General features: G+C 46.3%; 2 protein-coding genes and 1 long non-coding RNA gene across 5 annotated transcripts in view; all 3 read left to right on the top strand.

Moving 5' to 3' along the window:
* The window catches only part of RNH1 (ribonuclease/angiogenin inhibitor 1), a 151610-nt gene extending 150416 nt beyond the window's left edge, over positions 1–1194 (top strand). For all 3 annotated transcript variants that reach the window (XM_083757245.1, XM_083757244.1, XM_083757243.1), the window contains exon 10: positions 557–1194. In XM_083757245.1, the coding sequence (XP_083613371.1) occupies positions 557–644 (88 nt within the window). In that variant the 3' untranslated portion in view covers positions 645–1194. The remainder of the gene's footprint in view (positions 1–556) is intronic.
* A 4489-nt stretch (positions 1195–5683) lies between these two features.
* On the top strand, positions 5684–10286 carry LOC310839822. The gene is made up of 4 exons (XR_014561670.1): positions 5684–5813; positions 7496–7661; positions 9092–9254; positions 10171–10286. It is a non-coding gene; the product is annotated as an uncharacterized lncRNA (long non-coding RNA).
* A 761-nt stretch (positions 10287–11047) lies between these two features.
* On the top strand, positions 11048–24701 carry LOC310825221 (synaptotagmin-1-like). Its single transcript, XM_083698484.1, has 4 exons — positions 11048–11912; positions 16063–16182; positions 22216–22327; positions 23526–24701. The coding sequence occupies exons 1-4, from the start codon at positions 11592–11594 to the stop codon at positions 23825–23827; spliced, it is 855 nt and encodes a 284-aa protein (XP_083554610.1). The 5' UTR covers positions 11048–11591; the 3' UTR covers positions 23828–24701.
* Positions 24702–26183: the final 1482 nt, after the last annotated feature.

Genomic DNA, 26183 nt, shown 5'->3' on the forward strand with positions numbered 1-26183 from the left:
TCTTTCGTGCTGTAATAGGCTCAGGGAGTGAGGTTGGGGAAGGCGTCTCAAAGATGTGGGTCTGATGACGAAGTCAATAAGTGCACCCCAATTAAAATGGCATCTGAACCCCTAAGAGCAGATAGAATGAAACCTGCATGATGACCCATTTTCAGTCGATTCCTCTGACATCCATAACTACAACCCCTTACACTTGCTGTGCTGTCTGGGACTAATGGGAGATGGAGCAGTTCAGCAACACCTGGAAGCACACAGGTTCTGTACCCCTGAACGAAAAGTCTATGGATCCTAGACTTCCTTCTTTGGAAACATGGGTCTGTTCATCAGGAACAGCCTCTGTCTAGTTTTAATATTGAAGGAAGTTTTACTTCCATTGGTGGCAGGCGTAGTAGCCAGACTACTTGTCTCTGTACAAATGGAAGTTAACAATCGGAAGCCCTTTCACCTTGGGGAAATAGAGTGTTGTGTGTGCTGCTTCTTTCTTTCAGATAAGGAAGGTTACCTGCTTTGCATGACTTCTCAGTACCATTAATGTCTGAACTCTCATCTCTTGCAGTTTGTACGACACTTACTGGACTGCTGACGTGGATAATGAGCTGAAGGCCCTGGAAGAATCAAAGCCTGGATTTAAAGTTGTTACATGAGTGGTGCAACATTGCTGTGGCCACTTCGACTGCCTTTTCTTCTGTTGGGATTCGTTTTGTATACCAAGTCACCAGACCATATGATGATGGACTTTTATGATTCCAGGTTTCGTGGAGCTGTGATATGCCTAGAAACCACATTCAAAGCTAGGAATGTGTTGGTACCTCAGTGGTGAGGTAGCATGGGGAAAGTTCTGGAATTATCTGCTGAGTCCAAAATGCATATGCTGGTGGGTTTTCTGCCTTTTGGGAAATACTAAGATCAGCACAAAGTAGAATATGTCTCCTGCCAGCTGCCATAAAGCAATAATGGTTACTTGCAGATGACTTGAAACTCTTCCCTTGGGAAGAACTATATTGGAGACTTTTAGAAAAATTGGGGAATAATGCCCATTTTTTAATTGCCAAAAATTAGGATGCAACTGCCCCTCCCCTTAAGTATCTCTGATATTAATATTTTCTGCTGAGAATGCAAGGAGTGAACTTTTTGTATCTTGATCAACAAATCTAGCCCTGTAGGAATATAAAATAAAGTTTGATTGCAAAGAGACTATCTTTCTGATTTTATGGTTTTGGTTTATGGCCTTATGGTTTTGATGGTGAAGAACACCAAAAGCTCACATCTTGGTCCCTTTGGATATTCAGAAGCTCAGACCTGAAGTACCATTTCATGAGTGTCTCAAAGCCCATATACACAGCCAAGTTAAAAAGAAAATATTACCTATACAGTATGGCTCTGTGCAACACCAGTGGTATACTATTTTTCTTCTTGACTGATTGTAGTTAATCATGAATATATCATTAGTGTAGCTGGACTTGTAGTAAGGTAATACTAGGTTTACGTGAAGGTTGATGCTCTGGGTGTTGTTCATTCTCATTGTTCAGAAACTGTCTTGAGACACTAAAGATGACAGTTCACCTGAATAAATGGTTAAAGGTAAAGGTAAAGGTACCCCTGCCCGTACGGGCCAGTCTTGACAGACTCTAGGGTTGTGTGCTCATCTCACTTTAGAGGCCGGGAGCCAGCGCTGTCCGCAGACACTTCCAGGTCATGTGGCCAGCGTGACAAAGCTGCTCTGGCGAACCGGCACCAGAGCAGCACATGGAAACGCCATTTACCTTCCCGCTATAAAGCGGTACCTATTTATCTACTTGCACTTAGGGGTGCTTTCAAACTGCTAGGTGGGCAGGAGCTGGGACCGAATGACGGGTGCTCACCCCGCCGCAGGGATTCGAACCGCCGACCATGCGATCGGCAAGTCCTAGGCACTGAGGTTTTACCCACAGCGCCACCCGGTTAATGTGCCTTAATTCCTTGGCAGCCTACAGGATTCTTCCTCATTCCAATTTTATCCTTACCATAACCTTGTGAGTGGCTTAGGCTGAGGCATGGTGACAAGTCCAAGGTCACCCAGTGGACTTCATAACTGATAGGGGGATTCGAACCCTGGTCTCAGCTCAGCACTCTAACCACTTCACCATGTGCTCTTCAAAGCCTTGGGCTGGACAAGAGGGGGCGAAAGGAGTCAAGCCTGAGGCTATGGAGGAGAAGAGGGGAAATTGATCACTCACAGTGAGATTTTGCTCTCCTTTGCAGAGAGTCTATGAGTGGGGAAGGGCCTGGGAAGGCAAAGCTCCATCTAGCAAGGTGGACAAGGAGGAGAAGCATCCCAAGGGTACAATGATGAGGAAGGAAAAGGATGGCTCTGCTACCCCAGAGGGACTGGAGCAGCTCCATTGCTGGCAAGGAGGAACATAACACCAAGGTCCTAGATCAAAGGAATATAGGAAGCTGCCTTAAATAGTGTCAGGCCATTAGTCCATCTAGCTCAGCATTGCCTGTTCTGACTGGCAGCCGAGCTCTACAGGGTCTCAGGTGGGACATTCCCAGCCCTACTAGAGGCGGCAGAAGTTGAATCTGGGACCTTCTTGCACGCAACACAAATGCTCTAACACTGAGGTATGCACCACCACCAAAAAAAAGTTTATTCCTGGTCTGTTGGTAGGATGTTGGAGTAGAATTGCGCTGTTCTAATAATCTTAAAATATTTACTCAGGAAGTGCATCTCCCCTACATAATCTTCAGAAACGTGCATCATTTCCTTTTTGCATTATGGGTGAGCATTGTAGGTTTTCAGGAGAAGATTGTGCTCTGTTTGGAGTCAGGCAAAATGATCCTGTTTTTCTGGATTAGGGGTTAATTTGAAAAAAAGAGGCATTGCCAGCAACTCCCCCCCCCCCCCATCAGATTTTCCCTGGAAAAGGGTAAATCTGCATTAAATGGGGAGGTGGGTGGGGTGATTTGGGCTGGCATGTGCACATTACCTGCATGTGCGGCACTGATCCCACAATAAACATGCCTGGAAGCACTCATAGTTTTAATTCATCTTCCAATGGATAATAGAATGTGAAGAGGTGCTAATGTTTGGTTTTCTGTTTGACTGAGCTACCTTTTGTGGAACCAACCACTAGGTGTCGTATGACACCTTAAAACTTCATGCCCAGAATCAAGATGGAAACCAATGGTTACATTTCCTCATGCCATTAGCTGCTTTGTTTAAAACTTCTGTATAAACTTGGGCTTCTGAAATTCTGTTTAATATTTGCTTCCAGCTGTTTTGTTTGTTTCTGCTGAATTGTTTCATATTCTGCCTGATGATTTGCTTTGCTAGTGTAAATGGGATGGCCACTTTTGGAGGGCAATCCATAAGAGTACACAGACTTGCATATGTTCGTGTGTGTGTGTGTGTGTGTGTGTGTGTGTGTGTGTGTGGATGTATGGCAATGAATCTCACCATAGTGGGGAACACTGGGCCTAGACAAGCAGCAACACACTTTTCTTAGGGTCCTTTGTCTTTCATGCTGATCTGGACCATACAGCTCTTCAAAGGGAGGCCCTGCTCTGTAAAGTAGAAACACAGCCACCCTAGCTGTATACTGCCCTGATAATTTATTTTTAATGGAAGGGTGGTGTATAACTCAGGCATCTGTAAACTTTTACCTGAAGCCCATGTTACACCCAGAACATAACACAGGCTACCATACTAAAACACATAAATCCAAACAAAAACGGGTTGCTAAAAACTTTCTTGGATGTCCACAAAGAATAAACAAGCAGGCACAGTTCAAATATTCTTGCAACACTTCCAAACAGGATCTTGAGTTCTAGCAAGTCTTTGGTGGTTTTAACATGGGTAGGAAGTTAAGTTGCTAATCTGCAGACTGTCTGGGTCATTTTTCCCCCTGGTGAAAGCAAACAGGGGCCTGGATACACGCAACCATGTTATGTCTAAGATGGGCTCCACAATATGTTTAAGACTTAGGGTTCCTCCCTGCAACCTCTTTGTTGAGCATTCATTCTGATTGGTTTGCTGGGAAGTTAGATGACGTGGTATCAAAGCTTTCAATGCTCTCATGCTGCCGTAGTCTCAACAAGGGGACAAGTGCCAGCACTCCCTCTCTCAATACAGGCTAGGCTTCCATGACAAAGGAATGTACTGGCCCCCCACACCTTGTTCTCTGAACCTTGAAATGTCTTTTGGCATTCCTGGCAGGAATCTTCTTGTGTTCAGTATTTGCTCTGGGATATGGCCAGCCTGAAGGCATATGAGCTTTGTGTTCAGTGGTGCAGAATAACCTGATGGGAAGGCTGCTCCTTACTCATTTGCCTTTGTGGTTACAATTGATAATGAGGGAATAATTTCACTAAGTCCACTCCAGAATAATAGGTAGTGCTAGTTGACTTGGCTGCCTATATAGGAAAAAAACGTAAAGCTAAAGGATCCCTGGATGGTTAAGACCAGTCAAAGGAGACTATGCGGTTGTGGCGTTCATCTTGCTTTCAGACCAAGGGAGCCAGTGTTTGTCCACAGCTTTCCGGGTCATGTGGCCAGCATGACTAAGCCATTTCTGTGCAATGGGACACCGTGAAGGAAGCCAGAGCATTTACCTTCCTGCCACAGTAGTACCTATTTATTTATTTACTTGCACTGGTGTGCTTTCGAACTGCTAGTTTAGCAGGAGCTGGGACAGAGCAAAGGGAGCTCACTCCATCATGGGGATTCAGACTGCCGACCTTCCAATCTGCAAGCCCAGGAGGCTCAGTGGTTTAGACCACAGCGCCACCTGCTGCCTATATAGTGACTGTCTCAAGGCAAATCTAAAAAAAAAGTAGTATAAACACCAACAACTGGGAAACACTGGCCTGCAAGTGCTCCAGTTGGAGAACAGCCTTTACCAAAGGTGTCATGGACTTTGAAGACACTCGAACTCAGAACGCAAGGGAGAAACGTGCTAGGAGGAAGGCACGCTTGGCAAACCCTCACCGGGATCGACTCCCACCCGGGAACCAATGTCCCCACTGTGGAAGGACGTGTGGGTCCAGAATTGGCCTCCACAGTCACGGTCTCATTGTTAAAACCGTGTTTATGGAAGACAATCTTACTCGGCTATGATTGATCACCAAAGATACAGTGCAATGCAATGTAGCACAACAAGGATTACTCTGCATCATGCTTATTCTCCAATAGGAGTCTTGTACCCGGTGTAGCTCAAAATTCCCAAATCAGTTAAGTTTTGCAATTGGTGGTTCAAATCAGTGCGGTTTTGAAAGGTTTGATGCACCATCTTGATTCAAAATGGCATCCAGTTGTATATTCAAACATAGATGAAAACCTGTTCCTTGATGTGAGGAAACACTGCGCAAAATTTGGTAATGATATCTTAAGAGGTGTCCCCAAACTCATAGCAAATGAACAAGCAAATTTCCCAAACATATAGCAGATTAAATACAGATATGTTTGTCCCCTATTTACGTGGGGGTTGTGTTCAGGGCCCCTGTGTGCATAAGTGAAATTGTGTAAAGTGGGGAGCACCCTTTAAACACCCTTTGTACTGCTTTCTCTTTGATCCATGCCAAAAACACTGTATCCAAAAATATTCACAACAAGAACTGAAGCTCTGCTTCTTGCTGGAGGACGCTTGGAAAATGGCTGCTACTGCTGCACTGCCAGACACACCAGCTGTTAGGCGGGGAGGCTGAGCAGCCTAAACAAAGCCCTGCCATGCCTCCAGTCTCTTCTCTGCCCTCAATGAGGTCCTCTTTGGGCTCTGGGGAAGGTCTTCTCATGAGCCACAAGGGACTCTCAAGCTCTTTCCTGCCATTTCCAGGTATGAATTGAATTATTTAGTTATTTCTCAGTGCCACGCATATATGCAGTCACGCATGAGATGATCACATGTAAGTGAGGGGAACACCTCTAATGATGTGTATTTTTCCTTTAGCAAATGCCTTAGATGGGCAAGAGTCAGTGTGGCACAGTGGTTAAAAGTGTGGGACTACAATGTGGGAAACCAGGTTCAAATCCCTCCTCTCCCATGAAGCTTACTGGGTGACATTGGGCCAGTCAAACTAACCTACTTCACAGGGAGGTTGTGAGGATAAACCACATATGCTTCCGTGAGTATCTCAGAAGATGTGTAATTGTGATAACTAGAGGGCTGACGAAAGGCATTTTGCCTTCTGAGGCAAAGGTCAGAATGGCACCCTCATTTCAAATTCTGAAGATGATTGGACTAACAATTGAAACTTACTCAAAATTGGTAACAGGGTAGCATCCTCCACTACATCTGAGGTTAGTAAGCTAGACAATGTGACGTATTTCAGAATTCAAGGGCTGCCCTCCCACATGAGCCCAGCTGTTGCACTGTTCTTGGTATGGCCAGGAAGCCCATGCACCCCTGATCCCTCTGTTGCATGAGAAATCTGGGGGTGCCCTCTTGGTTTATATGGGAATACCTTTCCCCCTGCTTAGGGCTACGAAATACTACTGTACTTTGTTAGCCCTCTTTACATGCTATTTCTATTGTTCCATTCTATTTGAATTTGTTTCCTTTGCTCTTGTGCCAAACCCTCTGCAAAATATCAGTTGGCTTTTTAACAGGTGAGGAACTGGCAGTCTACTTTATATGGGATCAGCTATGCTGCAGAAGATGCTGCGCAACAGGGAGCTCTATGTGGGTAGACACAATACTGGAATATAATAAGCAAACTAGCGCAACTGCTTTTTAAAAATGTCTGCTGAATTTTTCTTTGTTTTCCTTGCTAGCCTAAAAAGAGGTGCAATTGGCACACCATGGCATCATTAATAGCTTCCGAATTCTGGCATTTGTGATAATTTCAAAGTATTTCTGAATTCAGAAGGCCTGAAACAGGCACGTGTCTATCAGTGCAGCTGCAGATTTTGCATGTGTGAAACATTCCTTCTGATACACTTCGGTCCAGTGTGTAGAGAGCTGAGTTAGATCTGGGAGAATGGAATTTTAAAATATTCTGTCGCGTTCTGGAAAGTGGGACTATGGCAATTCAATCTAGCTATGCTGAAAAACTCTCTTACCTATAGGAATGATGATGTGTGCATGTCTCTCTGAGCACACATTGCCCAGTTGGCCCCTGTTAGGACACTTGCATCCAAATTTCCATGGAATCCTATATTTCTAATCAGAATTCTGGAGTAATCTGTTACTTTTAGGAAAACACAAAGCCACCCCAGTTTAGTTACTCTTGTCCTAAAGATGTACAATACTGGTTTCATGGTGACTGAACACACCTATTAAAATGTACGGTGCAATAGCTCTAGGAAGTTGGTTCCGTGTTGGCCAAGTACAAAATGCTTTGGGGCAACATAAATCAGGGGAGTGCAGATGCTCTATGTTTAGCAAGAAGGTAGCTGATACATTTGGTGTCATCTGAAAGCAGTCCCAGATGCTGATCCTGAGCCTTAAAAGAGATCTGGGCACCTGGGCACATGCACTTTGTTCTAGGAAAAGGAGATAAAGATCTTATTTATCAGCTCTGCAGAATGAATCCAGATCAGTTGTATCCCAGTTTTCTTGCTGTATGAGGCAGAACTTGTTTTTCTGGTGACGCATGCCAGCCCTTTCTGCACTGGAAGTCCTACACCACTTTTTTTTGCAGCAAGCACCAGGATCTCCCTTCTCAAGCAGGCGTCTGAAAAGGTATGATTCGAAGTTGTGGCTTGTGGGTGAGTGGGTGGGTGGGTGTGTTGTGGCAAGTGGAGGTGGTAGGTTCACAGTGTGCCAGGAGCTTGAGACACCTGTTGTAGGATAATCATAAGCAAATTGGCTCTCCTGTGGATTCCCACTGAGACATGATAACATGGAATATGCCTTTCTACTCTGGAGGACAATCAGAATTGTGGAAAGAGGTGCTTGCAAAGAGGAGGCACGGTGTGGCATGTGGCTGCACTTTGCCAGCACTGGCATCTCCTCCTGAGTTCCAATGACTGAACATCCTGTGCACCGTCTGAGATTGTCTGCATCCAGCAAATCTGCAGATTGCCCATCCATTCACATGAACTAAGCAGCATAGCTTCTGGGAATTGGGTGCACTGAATCAGCATACCTGAGATCCCTCTCCCCTGTTGTTGTGGCGGCAGCAGCCACAACAGGGAGAGTCAAGTAAGCATGAATAACAAGGCATGACTGACTCATCATTGTTTTGGTTTTTAAAGTTGGGGTACATGATATCTGGAAAAGAATGGATAAATATATGTGCGTAAAATATTTTGAAGAGATAATATTTTGTTAATATTTTGCACAGTACGATTGCTAAGCTGCAGATCCCATAATTCAGGACTGTAACTCAGGCAACCGCTTCCCCCCCGTTAGTGTTCACCTTATTTGGCACAGTTAAGGTTTTCACGTTGGCTTCTTTGGATCTTGTCTAAACTCTGCTTTCGCAGCGGTGACATGTCTGCATGTTGGCTTGAAGAACTGTATTTATCCGCACTGCTTATTTTTATTAATAAGCAAGCTACTCAAAACAGGGTTAAAGAGATGGCCCCATAATATATAGGTTCCAGTGGAGAATGTAAGGCTCATACAGGTCACCGGCCTGGCCTTCACAAGCTGGTTAGCTTGGGAATGCAGCTTGAAGGAAAGGGCAATAAGCCTAATGGAAAACTAAATTCTGGCCATGTAGATATCGTGTTATTTCACCTGCGGTTACATATTCAGGCATTTTGCAACACTTGCCCATTTGCTTTTGCTTGTTACATATTTAAAAGTTGAAACCTCTTATCTGAGTGATGGGTCTAGGGACAGGGGATTTTCCTCCCCAGTACAAAGCTGTGGTTCTCCATTCATGGTAGAGACCAGCCTTCAGTGGGGGGAAAAAAGAGGGTTAGCAGCCACATCAAATCCATTGCCTAGCTAGATCCTGGACTGCAGGCTTGCCAACCTTGTTTTAGGCCAGGGATTACCAATGTGGTACCCTCCAGATGTTCATTGGCTATACTTGCTAGGAATGATGAGGATTGGGAGCCCAACATCTGGAGGACATTGTTCCATGTGGTTCCATTTCCATGGTACAGATTGAACATGATGTGACTGCTAGTAGTCTTGAAGGGCATCCATTCTGTTTCCAGCAGGGAGCTATGACCCAACCAAAGCTCAGCCTACTTCAGCTGCCCTTCCCCGATATCTGGAAATATGGCATGTTGGCACTGTCTGTTCTCCTGCTGGTGGTGGCATTAATCATTCTGACTTGCCAACTGAGCAGATGCCGGAAGTCCAGCAGATTATGGGAAGGTACGTTACAGAGAACATTGTGGATAAGAAGCATGTGTTCCTTTGGGTTGAACAATTACAGGACTAAGCCAAATTAGGCGGAAAATCACGATGACCTATCACAAAAAGACAAGGCTTGTTGGAGTGTGACTTGAATAAGCCTCACTCTCCTGGGCTTGCTTCTTACTCTTGTCAGGAACACTTGCAGCCTAACTAGGAAAGAACTGAAGGCAATGCAAGAGCTGCAACTGCTCTCTAGAAGAGCTTCCCCATTCATGTCAATGGAGGCATAGCTCTGCGAGCGGATCCCCTTTCCACATCCCCTCTCCTTCCATTAATCTGAATGGGGGGAGTTGCAAGCATGGAAGCTGCACAGGTGCATGAAAACACAAAGAGGGCATTATATCTAGGTGCATGATGACAAATGTGTGGCTCAGGTGCTGCATGATACCTATGTGAGCAGCTTTTCATTTTATTGTACAATACTCTAATGCAAAACTTGGTAGGAGGTATCATTTCCTTACGACCTCATTACTTTGTAATAAAAAGTTTCAATGGGTTCCTCCAACCAAGCAGAGGCTGGTCCATCCAGGAGAATGGGGCACTGCCCACCAACCTTGGTCTGCTCTCAGCCAGCCCCCACCTACCTGCTTTCTTCCCTCCACTTCAGCCTCCTCCTTAGTCTCAGTGCTACATAACTCAGAAGGGAGGAGGGTGGGGATGAAACTGATATTAGTTGGCTCTGCCTATCATTCACCCTAGCTCTGCCTATTACCCTTTCTGTCTTCTGCCCAACCAGGGCCAATGGATACCACCCTTTCCTGCTCCGACCCATCAAGGATCCTTTTTGAAAAATATTTGTTCCTTCCCTCCTTATATTCATGTATGGACCTACTTGTCTCTGATGATGTGCACTCAGCTATGTTTGTTCTTGCAGAAAGAAAATTTGCCAATGAAGCCCGGAGAAGGATAGCAGAAGAGAATGCCTTCGAGGGGGAAAGATCGCAGACACCTCTTCTTGGCATCGCTCGAGAGTATGTTCAAGAGGTCAAGGCAAGTATAATAATCCCCAGTTGCAACCATACGTGGAATTACCTGCCTGGGATTGAGTTTGGGGTAAATTGGTTGTGCCAGTGTGCAGCTGTGCATAGCAGTGATAACACCAGAACCCCACCCTCCAATGCCTGAAGAGTTTTCCAACTCTTTTAAATGGTTTTTTGTTTTGTTTTTTGTTATTTTAATCAACTGAACCTATATAATTAATTTAACATCTATATGAAGCTATTGGGAGCACTCTTTAGGAGTCTTGGAGCAAGGTGTCACTGGTATGCTGATGACATGCAGTTCTACTACTCCATAACATTTGAATCAGGAGTGGTTATGCAAGCTCTGGACTGGTGTCCGAATGCAGTGCTGGATTAGATGGGGGCCAATAAACTGTTTAAATCCTGGAAAAATAGAAGCTCTTTGAGAGGGCGATTCCCATGTCTGGGAGGTAGGCAAGTTACCCATTCTGGACAGGGTCACACTTCCTCTGGAAGTGCAGATGTGTAAGCTTGGGTACTCTTGGGTACATTCCTGTCAGCAGAAGCCAAAGTGTGGTTGGTCAGCTACAACCTTTCCTGGACAGGAATAGCCTAACCACTGTAGTTCATGCACTGGGGCTGGTTTACTGCAATGTGCTCTATGGATGTCTGTTCTTTGGGAGCTCCAGCTGCTGCAGAAAGTGGCGGCCAGACTGCTGATGGGGACACATGGCTGTCAACATGTGGCATCACCATTATAACATCTGCAGTGGCTGCCCATCCACTACTGAGCTGGGTTCTGGGCCCTTGTATTAATTTATCTTAGGTTCAAGATACCTTAGGGGCTGCCTGAACACTTCTTCCCCTGCTTGATCACTGAGATCATCCTTAGGAACGTCGCTGGTTGTTCCACAAGCTGGTGAAACACCTTGAACATCCACATGAAACTTTCATTGGCCCAGCCCTGTAGAATATAGATTCAGTAGGCATCTTCTGCATTAACCTTTAAACATTTGCCGAAGACTTTTCTTCTGCCAGGCCTATACAATTAAGAAAAACATTTTCTGTAATAGCTAGTGATCTGTGTTTTTTAATTGTGTATATATAATTGTTGTAAACCCCCATTTGTTCCTTTTAAAATGATGGTATACAAGTATTTTTTATGAATAAATAAATACGCCTATAAACAGTTCAACCCAATGTTTGTTTACTTAGAAGTCAGTCACTTTTAAGAGCACACTTTTCTCATTTTGTCCAGATCCAAAAAATCCAAAAGGAGCTCAAGAAGCTTGGGATCTGCTTTTCACCACCAGCTTCAGAAAATAGCCACGAAATGGGCAACTTGAGTAGCGATGCAGTTGTTTCTGATGAGTATCCAGGCAAACTGAAGTTCTCGCTTCTCTACAACAAAGAGCAGCTGGAGCTCCTCTTGACTGTCACAGGAGCCCTGGGCCTACCCACCCAACAGTGCACCAACACCTTTGTCAAGGTTAGGCTGCTGAGCTGGGCTTCCTCCCAGTCTCCTGATCTCCAGTATATTGTCCACGAATGGCAAACCCACGTGGCAAAGAACTCCAGCAGCCCAGACTTTGGAGATCAGTTTACTTGTACCCTGCAGGAGGCCGAACTGACAAGGAGCAGCATCAAGTTACAGGTGAGAGCGATAGTGGGTAGTCTTCTATAGTTTTACAGAGGGGCGCATTTACAGAAGAGCTTCCCACATTCCTGGTTCAGTGTTTTAGCACTAAAGTTATGTTCCCAGAAAAAAGCAGGCTAGATGATATGGGTGAGTCCCATGCTAGTGTGTCTTAGAGGATGGTAATGGAGTCTTGGCTAGCCTGGTTGTTGCTGCAGTGCAAGCAGGTGGGGGCTCGGGTGAATTAGTGGCATGTGGCTTCAAGGGAGTGGATATGCCCCAGAATATTAAGGATGTCAGCATGGATAGCTCAGTTGGTTAGAGCATGGTGCTAATAACTCCAAGGTTGCAGGTTCAATCCCAGTATGAGACAGCTGCATATTCCTGCATTGCAAGGGGTTGGACTAGATGATCCTCAGCATCCCTTCTCATGCTTCTGTTATACTGATTCCTCTCCTCGGTAGCCCAGAGACCTGCTTCACCCAAGGTTCCTCTCTTCCATTCCTCTTCCCCACATATTTTTTTAAATAGACTTTTAAAATATTTTCTAATAATATTTTTATTATTTTTTCAATTACAATCCAATAATAGCCTCATTATAACAATACTAAATTATAATACAATTTCTAATACCATTCATTCAAATACAGTGGTACCTCGGTTTAAGAACAGCCCTGTTTACAAACAATTCGGTTTACGAACTCCACAAAACCGGAATTAGTGTCCCAGTTTGCAAACTTTACCTCAGTCTAAGAACGGGATCTGAACGGTGAAAGGGCAACGGCGGCAGGAGGCCTCATTAGGGAAAGTTTTATCTTGTGAAGTGTGGATTGGCTGGGGCATACAGTGGTTCCTTGGTTCTCAAACTTAATCCGTTAATGGAAGTCCGTTCCAAAACCAAAGTGTTCCAAAACCAAGGTGCGCTTTTCCCATAGAAAGTAATGCAAAATGGATGAATCCATTCCAGACTTCTAAAAACAACCCCTAAAACAGCAATTCAACATGATTTTTACTATCTAACAAGACCATTGATCCCTGAAATGAAAGCAATAATCAATGTATAAAATACATAAGACAGTATTGTAGATGATAATAATGAATTTTTTTCTTCTAGTCATTGTGTGGATGGGGGGCTTTTATCCATTTCCATGGTCACACAATCAATCAATCAGTAGCTGAACTGGGTTCCACACAGTCACAAAAACAAATTAACCGAAAAAGCCTCAAAAACAAAAACGCAAAGTAAATAGCAAAAACAAAAGCACCAAACTTAATCTGTTCCAGAAGTCCGTTTGACTTCCAAATTGTTTGAAAACCAAGGCACAGCTTCTGATTGGTGCAGGCGCCCCAGAAACAATAGCCAACAGCTGCATCAGACGTTCGGTTTCCGAAAAACATTCGAAAACTGGAACACTTCTGGGTTTTTGGCATTTGGGAACCAAGGCGTTTGAGAACCAAGGTACTTCATTGGGAATCTGATATAAGATTCACACACAGTGAAAGTGTGGATCTTGCTTGCAGTACCAGCCACCATACAGAAGCAGAAAAAGGTCCAGATCTGCTGTATAAATAATAGGCTTAGAAAACAACTCTGGATGAAGTTATACACAAAACAGAAAGTTTCAGCTTGGTAGGCTTTTCATATACAGTGGTACCTCAGGTTAAGTACTTAATTCGTTCCGGAGGTCCGTACTTAACCTGAAACTGTTCTTAACCTGAAGCACCAGTTTAGCTAATGGGGCCTCCTGCTGCCGCTTCACCTCCGAAGCACGATTTCTGTTCTCATCCTGAAGCAAAGTTCTTAACCTGAAGCACTATTTCTGGGTTAGCGGAGTCTGTAACCTGAAGCCTATGTAACCCGAGGTACCACTGTACATACAGATGCGAAGCATCACTGTTGCCCTAACACCAACTAACTAAGCTGCAACACTGAACCACTGAACTAGCTGACATCTTCTTTCAACCATCATACAAAGACTGAGACTTGCAAGCTGAAGTTTTATGGCATTTCATACATGAAGCAGCTGTTCTCAAAATGAGGCAAGAAATCACCTCAAAGAAACACAGGGCTTTAGTCATGTGGTTTGAGGGGTGGGGTGGGGCAGAAAACCCTTTCAAAGCATGTAACAATATAATTTCAAATTGTAAATAAAAAACTAGGTGCATCATAGATCTGAACTGCCGATCTTTCAGCTGCCTATGGAGCAATGCCTCCATCTTGTGGAAATCTCCAATAAGTGCATGTCTTTCCTGCAACCATGGGGTACATGCGGTTGCCCTCTGTTCCACTTTGTTCAATTTCCTTTTGCTTGGCTTGACACATGGTGTCCCATTACTGCTATTTGTGCATTTCCTGTCAGCGTATGTTTCCTTTTTTCTCAATATATTGGGCTCTTTAGCCAACTTTTTTTTTAAAAAAAATATCCTCCCCCAAGCTTCTCAGGCTGCTTGGTGGTGGTTTATACCTACATTTTATCTTCCATGTAGGGGAAACTATTTTTGTGAGCTACACAAAAAAGCAAATGGATAAAAATTTTATGTGTTCATTGATGAGGTGAACGAAATAGTGCTTTTATCAACCTCAGTGTGAAAAGGAGGCAGCAACTGAACAAATCAGATAATGGGAAAAGCAACAGCATGGAACTTGTGTTATAATAAGGAATATGGTGGGATGTCTGTTCAAATAAGTGTAAGATAGTTATGAAGATTATTTCCCAGAAAACCAGTGTTGGGTAGTGGTTGTACTGCTGTACTAAGGCCTGGAAGGCCAGGGTTCAAATCCACACCGAGCCTTGAAGTACAATGGGTGACCTTGGGCCAGTCACTTTCTCTGACTAACTTTACCTCACAAAGTTGTTGTGAGGAAAAAACGGGGTGGGGGAGAACCATATATGCCACCTTGAGCCCTTGGAGAAAAAGTGGGATATAAATGTAATATTAATTAATTAATTAATGGAGTGCAAACTTTTGCACTCGCCCTTCCCTCCCAGTACTAACCAAGAAGGAATACAGAATGAAAAGCAAAATATTCATGTGGAAATCACATTAATAACACCTGAACTGAGAAACAGCATCTAGGGTCAACTTACGTGACACAGGAAAATGTTCTTTAAGCAATTTGCGTGAGCAGAGTAAGGCCTGGAATTTCAACACCATGTTTCATATCTGAGTGGAAATTCCCCTGAGGTCTTATGACCTTTGCAGGAAATATTGGGCTGTATTCAACTACAGGTGGTGCTGGTGGCGCTGTGGGTTAAAGCCTCAGCGTCTAGGACTTGCCGATCGAAAGGTCGGCGGTTCGAATCCCTGCAGCGGGGTGCGCTCCTGCTGCTCGGTCCCAGCGCCTGCCAACCTAGCAGTTCGAAAGCACCCTCGGGTGCAAGTAGATAAATAGGGACCGCTTACCAGCGGGAAGGTAAACGGCGTTTCCGTGTGCGGCTCTGGCTCGCCAGAGCAGCGATGTCACGCTGGCCACGTGACCTGGAAGTGTCTTCGGACAGCGCTGGCCCCTGGCCTCTTAAGTGAGATGGGCGCACAACCCCAGAGTCTGTCAAGACTGGCCCGTACGGGCAGGGGTACCTTTACCTTTACCTTTACCTATTCAACTACGGTAACTCAGGCTTCCTCAACCTCGGCCCTCCAGATGTTTTTGGCCTACAACTCCCATGATCCCTAGCTAGCAGGACCAGTGGTCAGGGATGATGGGAACTGTAGTCTCAAAACATCTGGAGGGCCAAGGTTGAACTGTTTCTCAGAGTACACTCGGTTAGTCATGTCCACTAATTTTAATGGGTCTACTCTGAGTAAAGATTAATTGACTATCACCTACTGATTTGTCTTTTCAAACTTCATATACTATGGTGGTCTATGTGTAGAAATCTTCAGTTTAAATATCGCCTCACTTTTGAGCTCTTTGTGTGGCTTTAAGCAAACCACTATCTCTCTTCAGTCCACCATCCATAGGGATAATACTGTCGGCCTAATTTATAGGGCCATTGTATATTATTATCATCATCATCATCATCATCATCATCATCATCATCATCATTTCTATGATATATGAATTGCAGGGATAAATGCATGTGAAGCATTTCAGGAATAAACACCTTAAATCAATACAGATTATTTTTGTTATTGTTATTATTTTATGATGTCAATTATTCCATAGGTTAAACACTTTGACAGATATTCCCGGCATATACCTCTGGGGGAAGTGAGAATAGCTCTGAATGCACTTAATACTTCCAGAAAGATCGAATTCTGTGAAGAATTACAGAAGGCGACAAAGGTAGCTGTGGGTTTTCTTCATTACTTTGGGAGAATTCTCAAAATCCTACATTAAATTTTTTATTACAAAATAAAAATTCCAGGTTATTGATACAGAAGGTGAGATCATGAGTAGTGCAAGCAGCCACTTGCTCTTGGAACGGGGCATCTACTTCCCTTTCTCACCCCTGCAGCCTTCAATTCACCCACAAAATCTGCTCCCAAGTGTTGAGGGAATACTCCAGAAATGATTTTGAGGGTGCCTGGTGGGGAGGGGTTAGAGGGGAGTGGAAAAAGAGAAATAGTAAGTCCCTTTGTGCAAGTGGATTTCTGTCACACAAGCAGACTGCCACATAGAGAGATCACCCAGAAAATTCTCAAAATTATGAAGACATGTTTCGTGCATTACCAGAGCTGCAGAGCTCCCATTTATAGATGGGATGCTTATAAATTTACAGATGACACAAAGCTGGAAGGAATAGCTAACACCATAAAAGACAGAATTAAGATTTAATGTAATTTTGGCAAACTAGAAAACCAGGCTGAAACCAACAAGATGAAATGTAAAAGACAACAGGCCCGAGGGATTTCAATATCCATGCTGAGTCTTACCAAATCAAATAAACAAGAAATTAACTATTCTGTTGTAGGGAAAACAAGCAAAAGTACGACAAAAATTAAGCCCGTTTAACCAAATACCTGGGTAGAACACAAACATGCACACAATACATTTGAACAGATTAAACAACCAATGGCCTTAGTAATAGTTCCTACCCTGTTTTTCACTTAGAGTAGCCCACTCTGTGCCAAGTAAACTTTCACTCTGTGGCTTTTGAACAACTTAATACCTTTCACCACCAAGAATTGTTGCCCACAAGCATCTACTGGAAGAAACTGCCACCCTGTTATGTACTGAGTCGAATAGGATCCAAACTGCAGCAGTCTGATTGGTCCTAGAACAATAGGATCCAAAAGGCAGCAGTCTGATTCGTCCTAGAACAATAGGATTCAGAATGCAGCAGTCGGATTGGTCCTAGAACAATGCAGCAGTATGATTGGTTGGCAGGAACCACCCAATCATGCTCCAGATTTAAGTGAATCCACAACCTGATTGGCTTACAGTAGAATTCCGGAATTAGCCAATCATGTGCAGCCCATTGTGTAAATAATGTATATAAAGCAGATACCTTGAGGGGACTTTCATTCATTCCTCCTCACCACTATGAGCTGAATAAAGAGCATGAAATCACTTTGCGACTCTGAGTATATTTCACTGGCGACGAGGATGGGATCCCGCTGAGCTGACTGCCACACACAGCACCGCAGCACCGCCACCTGCCGCACCGCTGCCTCGCACCGTGTATCCAGGCTTCAGCTCCGGGACACAAGGAACTCAGAATGGCAACCGACAGCAGCTTCTCGCCGTTCAACCCAGCAACGGGAGACTGGGAAGCGTACGCCTCCCGTTTCACTTTCCTCCTAGAAGCCAAAGGGGTCACCGATGAAGAAGACGCCAAGAAGAGGGCGATATTCTTCAGCGTCTGCGGAGAGGAGACGTTTGAAATCGCCCGGGCTCTCCTTGCGCCTGAAGACGTCGCTACTGTTCCATACAAAACAATAATGGAACAGCTGAAGGGGCACTTTTCGCCGCAACCCTCAGTGGTGGCTCGTCGAAATGCCTTCTATGCAAAGCGGCAAGCCCCTGGGGAAACCATAACTGGGTTTGTGACCTCTCTCCGCCAAGCCGCCCGGTTCTGCAACTTCTCAGAGCTGGAGAACATGCTTCGTGACCGCCTCGTCGGTGGCCTGAGGGATGAGAAACTGCAACAACGACTCTACGCTAAGAAGGACCTAACGTTCCAGGTCGCTCTGGAGGAGGCCCTGGCAACGGAAGCTGCCAAGAGGTCGACGCAAGAGGCACGGCCGAGCCTGCCATCCCAACCGAGGGTCCACCACGAAGACCTCACTGACGACTCAGGATCTGACAGGGAGGAGGTGCACCGAGTACAGCAGCGCACTCAAGCAGCCCACATACCACAGCTGCCTCGACGAGAAGGAGGGAACTGCGCAAGCTGCGGGGAAAGTCACGAGAGGAGGACCTGCCGTTTCCGCAATGCAGAGTGCAGGCAGTGCAGAAAATTGGGACACATCGCCCGGGTGTGTCGGGCTCGGCCCACCCGACGCCAGGCATCAGATGACCAATCCAAGAGCCCCAGGTCCCGGGGCCCAACGCACCAAGGCAACTCGACGGAGCTCACGGACTTCCAGGTATACCAGTTGCCCTACCCCAACATAGAGAAAATTTATGTAGAGGTACGGATAGAGGGGGCCCCATGCCGCATGGAGCTTGACACGGGTTCAAATCTATCCATAATCTCGGCAAGGACCTTAAGGAAACTGTGTCCTACTGGGGGTCCCAAACTCAGGCCGGCCCCATTCACCCTCCGGGACTTCCAGAAACGTAAGGTCCCCACAATGGGGGTGGGGACCTTCAGGGTGCAATACCGAGGGCGGACGCGGCAACTGGACTTGCTTGTGGTCAAGGGCCCCTACATTAGCTTACTGGGATTGGCATGGTTTGGACCACTGGGACTAGCCATCACCGGAGTGAACCACACTACCTTACAAGTGGATGTGGACGCTATATGCAAGGAATTTCCAGGGGTTTTCGATGGGAAATTGGGACAGTATACGGGCCCCCCCATTGCTCTACAGCTTGACCCCGCAGTACGACCAGTCAGGCTCAAGGCCCGCCGGGTCCCGTTCGCCCTGAAACCACGTATAGACGAGGAATTGGACCGGCTAGTGGAGCAAGGAGTGCTGGAGCCGGTGCCTAATGCCCCCTGGGAAACCCCAATCGTCACACCCGTCAAGCCTAATGGTTCGGTCCGCATCTGCGCAGACTACAAATGTACTATAAACAAGGCCCTCACGGCCCATGCATACCCAGTGCCAGTGGTCAGCCATGTCCTTGCTACCCTGGCTGGGTCGAAAATTTTTGGCAAGCTGGACTTGGCCCAAGCATATCAACAGCTGCCAGTAGATGAGGCCACAGCAGAGGCACAGACGATTGTGACGCACAGAGGAGCGTTCAGGGTAAAGCGGCTGCAATTCGGTGTCAGCGTGGCACCAGGCATATTCCAGAATCTAATGGACTCGCTCCTTAAAGGGATTCCTGGCGTCACCCCCTTCTTCGATGATGTGTTGATTGCCGGGCCCACACCAGAGGAGTTTGAGGACCGCCTCCGCACCGTTCTGCACCGTTTCCAGACAGCGGGTCTCAAGGTGAAGCGGGAAAAATGTCTACTAGGAGTGCCTCAGGTGGACTTTCTGGGATTTATGGTGGACGCAGAAGGGGTCCACCCGACTGGGGACAAGGTATGGGCCATTTGTGATGCCCCTGCGCCCAAGAGCAAGACTGAACTTCAGGCCTTCTTGGGACTATTGAACTTTTACCATTCCTTCCTTCCCCACAAGGCGGCGGTAGCGGAGCCCCTACACAGACTCCTGGACAAGCGGGCCCCTTGGGTGTGGGGCCAGCGCCAGGAGGCTGCATTCCAGGCAGTCAAGGACCTGCTTGTCTCAAACTCGGTCTTGGCACACTTCGACGAGAGGCTGCCGGTGGTGCTAGCATGCGACGCCTCGCCCTATGGCATTGGCGCTGTCCTGGGACACCAACTCCCGGATGGGAGAGAGGTACCGGTGGCATACTTTTCCCAGACACTCAACGCAACCGAGCGGAACTACTCACAAATCGACAAGGAGGGTCTGGCAATTGTGAAGGGAGTAAAAAAATTCCATGATTTCTTGTACGGGCGGCCCTTCACCGTGGTGACTGACCACAAACCGTTGCTTGGCTTGTTTGCCCCCGAAAAGCAGACCCCCCAAGTGCTGTCTCCTCGTGTCCTCAGGTGGTCAATTTTCCTTGCCAGCTACCAGTATGCGCTGATTCACCGCCCGGGGAAGGCGATGGGCCATGCGGACGCCCTCAGCAGGCTACCACTACCAGAAACAGGCCCCGACCCAGCACCTGCACAAGAGGTTATGAGCCTGGAGCTGCTTCCCGACCGCCCCATTCAGGCACAAGAAGTGGCACACCACTCCAAGAAAGATAGGGTCATCTCCCGGGTCCTGGACTGGGTGTGGAGGGGATGGCCCAGCAGCAGGCCTGGGCCAGAATTCGCTGGCTACACAACCCGCAAACATGAACTGTCGGCCCACAAGGGGTGCCTTTTATGGGGAAGCAGGGTCGTTGTTCCCCAGCCCCTCCGCAAAAGGGTCCTCACAGCCCTACATGAGACACACCCAGGGGTAGTAAGAATGAAGGCCCTTGCCAGGAGTTATGTGTGGTGGCCGGGGATCGACGGAGAGATAGAGGCCTGGGTCAAACACTGCCAGGCCTGCCAAGAATCCCGCCCAGATCCCCCAAGGGCCCCAGTCCAGTCCTGGGAGTCCGCCCGAGCACCATGGTCACGCCTGCATGTGGACTTCGCTGGCCCCTTTCAGGGGAAAACATTCTTCATAGTGGTGGACTCCTACACCAAATGGCTGGAAGTCGCACTGGTACCGTCCACTTCTACGTCCGCAGCCATCCGGGTACTACGCAGGCTGTTTGCAACCCACGGGCTCCCTGACACTCTCGTCTCAGACAACGGGACTGCATTTACGTCAGGAGAATTCCAAACCTTCACAGCGCAGAACGCCATCCGCCACATCCGTTCGGCGCCATTCCACCCTGCCACCAATGGCCAAGCAGAACGCATGGTGCGGACCACCAAGGACACCCTTCGCCGCATGACGCAAGGGGATTGGGAGTACCGCCTTGCCACATTCCTCCTAGCACAGCACAGCACCCCCAGCTCAACGACTGGCCGGAGCCCCGCTGAACTACTAATGGGTCGGCGCCTTGCAATCAGATTGGACCGTCTTCACCCCGATAGAGCTCAGGATGAGGTAGTGGTGGGGGAAGGCAGGAACCCCCGGACCTTCGAGGCCCAGGACCCAGTGTACGCAAAGAATTTTGGGGCAGGCCCAGCATGGGTACCCGCCACAGTCACCAGGGTCACTGGCCCTGTGTCGTACGAGGTGCTAACGGATGGAGGGCAATGCTGGCGCCGCCACTGCGACCAGATACGGCGACGATTCCCGGGAGAAACCCAGGAGGAGGAAAGGGCAGAGGAGTCCCAAGGGAACAGTGGGGCAGTGAGGCCCATAGAGCAGCAGGGGCCAGCAGGAGAGGCAGAATCAGTAAATACAGAGAGGACCCGTGAGGCCGAAAAGACACCGGAACCAGAACCACGACTGAGCGAGCCGGTTGCGCCAGACCAAACAGCCCCATCACAGCCAGCCTCCTTGGAACACGAGCCAGAACCTGAACACCGGACCAGGGAACACCACAGGCCGCAACGGACACGTAGGCCGCCAGCGTACCTTGAGGACTATGAATGCGACCTCCCGGGCAGGACTGGAACTTAGAGGGGAGGGGTGTTATGTACTGAGTCGAATAGGATCCAAACTGCAGCAGTCTGATTGGTCCTAGAACAATAGGATCCAAAAGGCAGCAGTCTGATTCGTCCTAGAACAATAGGATTCAGAATGCAGCAGTCGGATTGGTCCTAGAACAATGCAGCAGTATGATTGGTTGGCAGGAACCACCCAATCATGCTCCAGATTTAAGTGAATCCACAACCTGATTGGCTTACAGTAGAATTCCGGAATTAGCCAATCATGTGCAGCCCATTGTGTAAATAATGTATATAAAGCAGATACCTTGAGGGGACTTTCATTCATTCCTCCTCACCACTATGAGCTGAATAAAGAGCATGAAATCACTTTGCGACTCTGAGTATATTTCACACCCCTTGCTCATAGAAGCAACAGAGTAAGAAACAGTCGCAAAATAAAAAGCGGGTGGCAATAAGCCATAGCTAATTTCTCTCTCCCCCATTCCAATCCTAAGGAAATTCCTGAGCCTCAAGGTTGGTAAGGCTGAAGGAGATTTGCAAGTGGATTTGCTGGCCTTCCCCTCCAGCATTTCCCTTACATCTTTTCACAGGACACAGTTGGAGAGGTTCTTGTGTCACTGAAGTGTCTTCCGATCTCTCAGAAGATAGAGGTTGGGCTACTGAAAGTGAAAACTGCCTTCTTGTACAACAGTCCAGAGAAACGTAAATATATCTGTTTTCTTGTTCTTTGCCTGATGTTTGGGTGCTGCCTCCTTCTGACCTGCTGTCCCACCTGCAAAGAGGTGACTCACAAGAGAGGTGTATTCTTGAATATGTTGATAAAAACTGACCCAGAGATGTAGAGTCTTGGTATCATTAGAGCCAGATTAAAGTTCTACAGACACTGTAGCAGTAATAGTTGAAGGTGGAGAGTGTCTTGGGAAATGATCATTTTCTCCTCACCCCATGCATTAAAAGCATAAAGTCAATATTGAAATCCCAGCTTAATATCTCTGTCCCCTTGAAGTTGCTTCAGGCTGTAGTGCAGGAAGTGGTCCAAAGGTGTGACTGAAGAGAATGGATGTAGCATATTGCTGAAAGGCAATAGAGCACAAAAACTGAGATAGGTGGGCTGGAGAAATGACCAAAAAATAATAATTGAAGGGAGTGGGGGAACTATATAGGGACCCGGACCCTCATCTTCTGATAAATGGAAGTCCAGCTTTGATCTCTGACACCAGCAGATACAAAACTACAAGGCTTTTCCATACAGAGATGAGGACTACAGGCTTGCTTTTTTTGTTTTACTGGAATATGACTTTCATGTTTATCTAAATTTCCAAAAGATCTCTAGAACTAGGGCTACCATACATCCTTATTTTCATGGACATTACTGGGATTTCGAAGGTGGGGTGAATTTCTGAAAAATGATACTTTGCCCTTTCAGGTTTTCCTTAAAAAAAAAAACAACTCAAGAATTTTGGGGTCTTCCTTAAAGAAAGCTTTCGAGGTATCCTGGTTTTTACTTTTTGAAATATGGCAACCCTACTAAAACCCTTGTTTTATATTCTGTAGTTGCTTTCTTGCGACCCAGTTAGAGATTAATATGCATATCCAGTTTGCTCCAAAGTATGTTGTTCTTAGTGCCTCTGAAGCCTTAGCACATTATATCTCATTTGCAGTGTTTGATTCTTCCTCCTTTTGCCTTTCCTGTATGGCTGTGTCACAGACATTTGTAGTCCTTCCTCTCACAGATATAGAAGGTATTGCTTCTTCCAATAATCATCAAATTCCTTCCTCTCAGCCTCAATGCAAGGAAAAGATAAATTATTAAATCTCTGCCCAGTTCAGAAGAATAGTTGTAATCTTGGGACAATAACTGTTCATGTTGCCACTCCTTCTGATGCTCTTTCTGTTCCAGGTATATATGCAAGGATCGATGTCTTCTGCAATCTCCATAAGCAGAAGCATCAGAAATCCAAGCCCAAGACCCTCACATCAATTACTGTCTTCAATGAAACGTTCCTGTTCCACCTGCCTCAGCCTATAGTTTGGGATTGTGCTCTCCTCATTTCCATTTATGAGCTGCGTCCCAGAAGCAAGCAGCTTGTAGGACAGGCTGTGCTGGGGAAACGAGGACCCAACGATATGAATGACCACTGGCATCGCATGGCACAGTCCATCCAGCACCCTGTAGCTAAGTGGCACCCTTTGCTCATTTAAAAGGAGGATTTTGCAGTTATGTGGATGTGCCCAAACTTTCCTCCTTAACATTGGAGCTTCAGCATCCAAGCAAGCCCTCTTAAGCAGAGGTGAATAATGACAGGCAGAGTTTGGTCAGAGCAGCAGTAGTAGAGGCCACGTGGCTTCTTTCATGCAAAACTTATTTCTTTTCATTCTCACAGGTGTTTCCATTGAAGAAAAGGATTTCCCCCATCACTGCTACTGTGCCATTGTACTTTATAGCAAACAAGGATACTGGGCTGAGGGGCATAGATGGAAATCAAAGAAACTGTTGTGGGCACCAAAAAATACCCATTTCACAGAAGAAAAACTGGCAATGTTCAGAACCCAGCCCCCACAAAAAAACAGAGCAAACAGCCACATGTGCCCCATGACACTAAGAAAAAAGCAGGCAACTCTCCTGCCAAACAAACAAGCAAGCAAAAAGCCAAAATAACTGTGTATTTTTTATTGGTGCCAAAGGTGGGTGTTCTTAGGGCTCCATTTGTGCTCACAGGCACTGCATTGGGGAACCTAATGACAGCATTGTGTGGCTGCAACTGGGGCTTAAACACACTAAGAAAACATAGACACCCCCTTGCCATTAAAATAGTCAAGGGATGAATTGGACACTGAGAGGAAGAGAAATGGGATGCCTAGGATTGCATAGGAAACCTGTGTTCATTCTCCATTTTGAACTGAAGTTCTTTTGCCACATTTTCTGCCACTTGGCCTACAGCTGGGAAGAGGCTATAGCTCAGTGTCAGAGCACACACTTTGTGTGCAGAAGATCCCATGTAGGATCCCTGACATTTCCAGTTAAAAAGATCACAGCTAACATATGTGGGGAAGACCTCTGCATGAGGGCCTGCATAGTTGCTGTAGAATAGTGGGTAGACATGGCAGATGACACAGTGATGTCTCCAAGCAGCTCTTTATTTTGTAAGCTGGAACAGCAAACTGAACAGCAAACAGCTCAGCCGGCCTGCTTTTATAGGCAGCCGGCTGTCAACATTGTAGCAACAACAACCCAGGGTTTCCCGCCTAAATAACTGACGTGGACCTGAGTGAAAACTACATACACAATACTCCTGGTGGCCAGGGTGAGAACTTCAATACATAACAGTTGCCAGCATAGTAGTGAAGGGAGAGCTGTGGCTCAGGGGTAGACAGCTCCAACTCCCTGGCAACTCCAAGTCAGGCTCCCGTCTGAAAACTCTGAAGCTGCTGCCAGTTAGTGTAGACAATGCTGGGCTTGGTAGGAAGCAGCTGCCTGTGTTCCTGACAGTTCCTGAGTTCCTGAACAGCCCTGACACTTCCGGGTATAGGGCAGTATATAAATTCAAGAAATAATGATATATAAGGGAGCATCTAATACAGATGAAAGCAAAGCTAAAGACACTTTTTTCATCATGAGTGATGAAAACCCACTGTGTGCCCACCCCACGCTGCCTCTACACTTCCAGTTCATGCTAGCAGATTGACCAGCTCCCAATGGGATTCAGAGTCCGTTCAACTTGTGGGTACTGAGATTTGAAGCCCTACATAGTTTAGTGGACAGATGTTTGTTTGACTGTCTTCCTCCCTAGTGGTCTGCTCAGTCACTGTGATGTTAACATGAATTGGGGTGTCCTAGTCATTCAAAGTAAGTGATGACCGGAGAAAGTCTTTTTGCTTCTGGTACGCCACCTCTGCAGTGTTCTCAGGGGTGCTTGCAAAGTGCCTGTGTTTATATCATTTCAGTGCCAGACAAAGATCTTTTAAATGTTCCCACGCTTGATTCATTCTCTCTCTCTCTCTCTCCCCCCCCCCCAACACATCCGTATATATCTATCGTGGTTGTCTGCTGAGTTTTCATTATTAAGATGTGCCATTTTATTGTGCTTTTTCATGTTTGGATGGAAATGGGTTTTGTATTCTTTTTATTATTATTATTAAATCTTTTCTTGATTTACAAAATTGTGTGCAATGTCTCTCTCTCATACTTTCCCCCCATGTAACATTTTAACAAGTCAGTTTCATTTGTTGAGACATTAGGAAGAAAAGGGGGAAAGAGGTGGAGGGGTGGGAGATGGGTGGGGGTGGGGTCGGGTGGCGATGTTTCTATTTTACTTACTATATGTAGGGTTTGGTGTCAGCATTGCTTGTGCAGGTTCTTTGCTGTTCACTTGTGTTCCTTTTGGTGGTGAGAGAGATTGGGGTTGGCCTAGGGTGTGGATATTCATTTGTGGTTGGCTGTGGTGGTCTTTGTTTTCATGTGTGAGTGGGGTGGGTGGGTGTTTTGGATCAGGTTAGCCATATTGATTTGTATGCTGTTGGTGGGTTTTTGTCATTGACTTGTTGGGCTGTGTATGGG

Source organism: Podarcis gaigeae, assembly GCF_964106915.1.
Source record: "Podarcis gaigeae genome assembly, chromosome: 1".
NCBI classification, from domain to species: Eukaryota; Metazoa; Chordata; class Lepidosauria; order Squamata; family Lacertidae; genus Podarcis; species Podarcis gaigeae.

What these genes read in the sequence shown, in the direction of transcription:
- LOC310825221 (XM_083698484.1), top strand. Translation starts at nt 11,592, where the DNA reads ATGGGCAACTTGAGTAGCGATGCAGTTGTTTCTGATGAGTATCCAGGC. An exon ending in AATTACAGAAGGCGACAAAG is followed by an intron (nt 16,183 to 22,215) that starts GTAGCTGTGGGT and finishes ATCTTTTCACAG; the next exon opens with GACACAGTTGGAGAGGTTCT. An exon ending in GTACAACAGTCCAGAGAAAC is followed by an intron (nt 22,328 to 23,525) that starts GTAAATATATCT and finishes TTTCTGTTCCAG; the next exon opens with GTATATATGCAAGGATCGAT.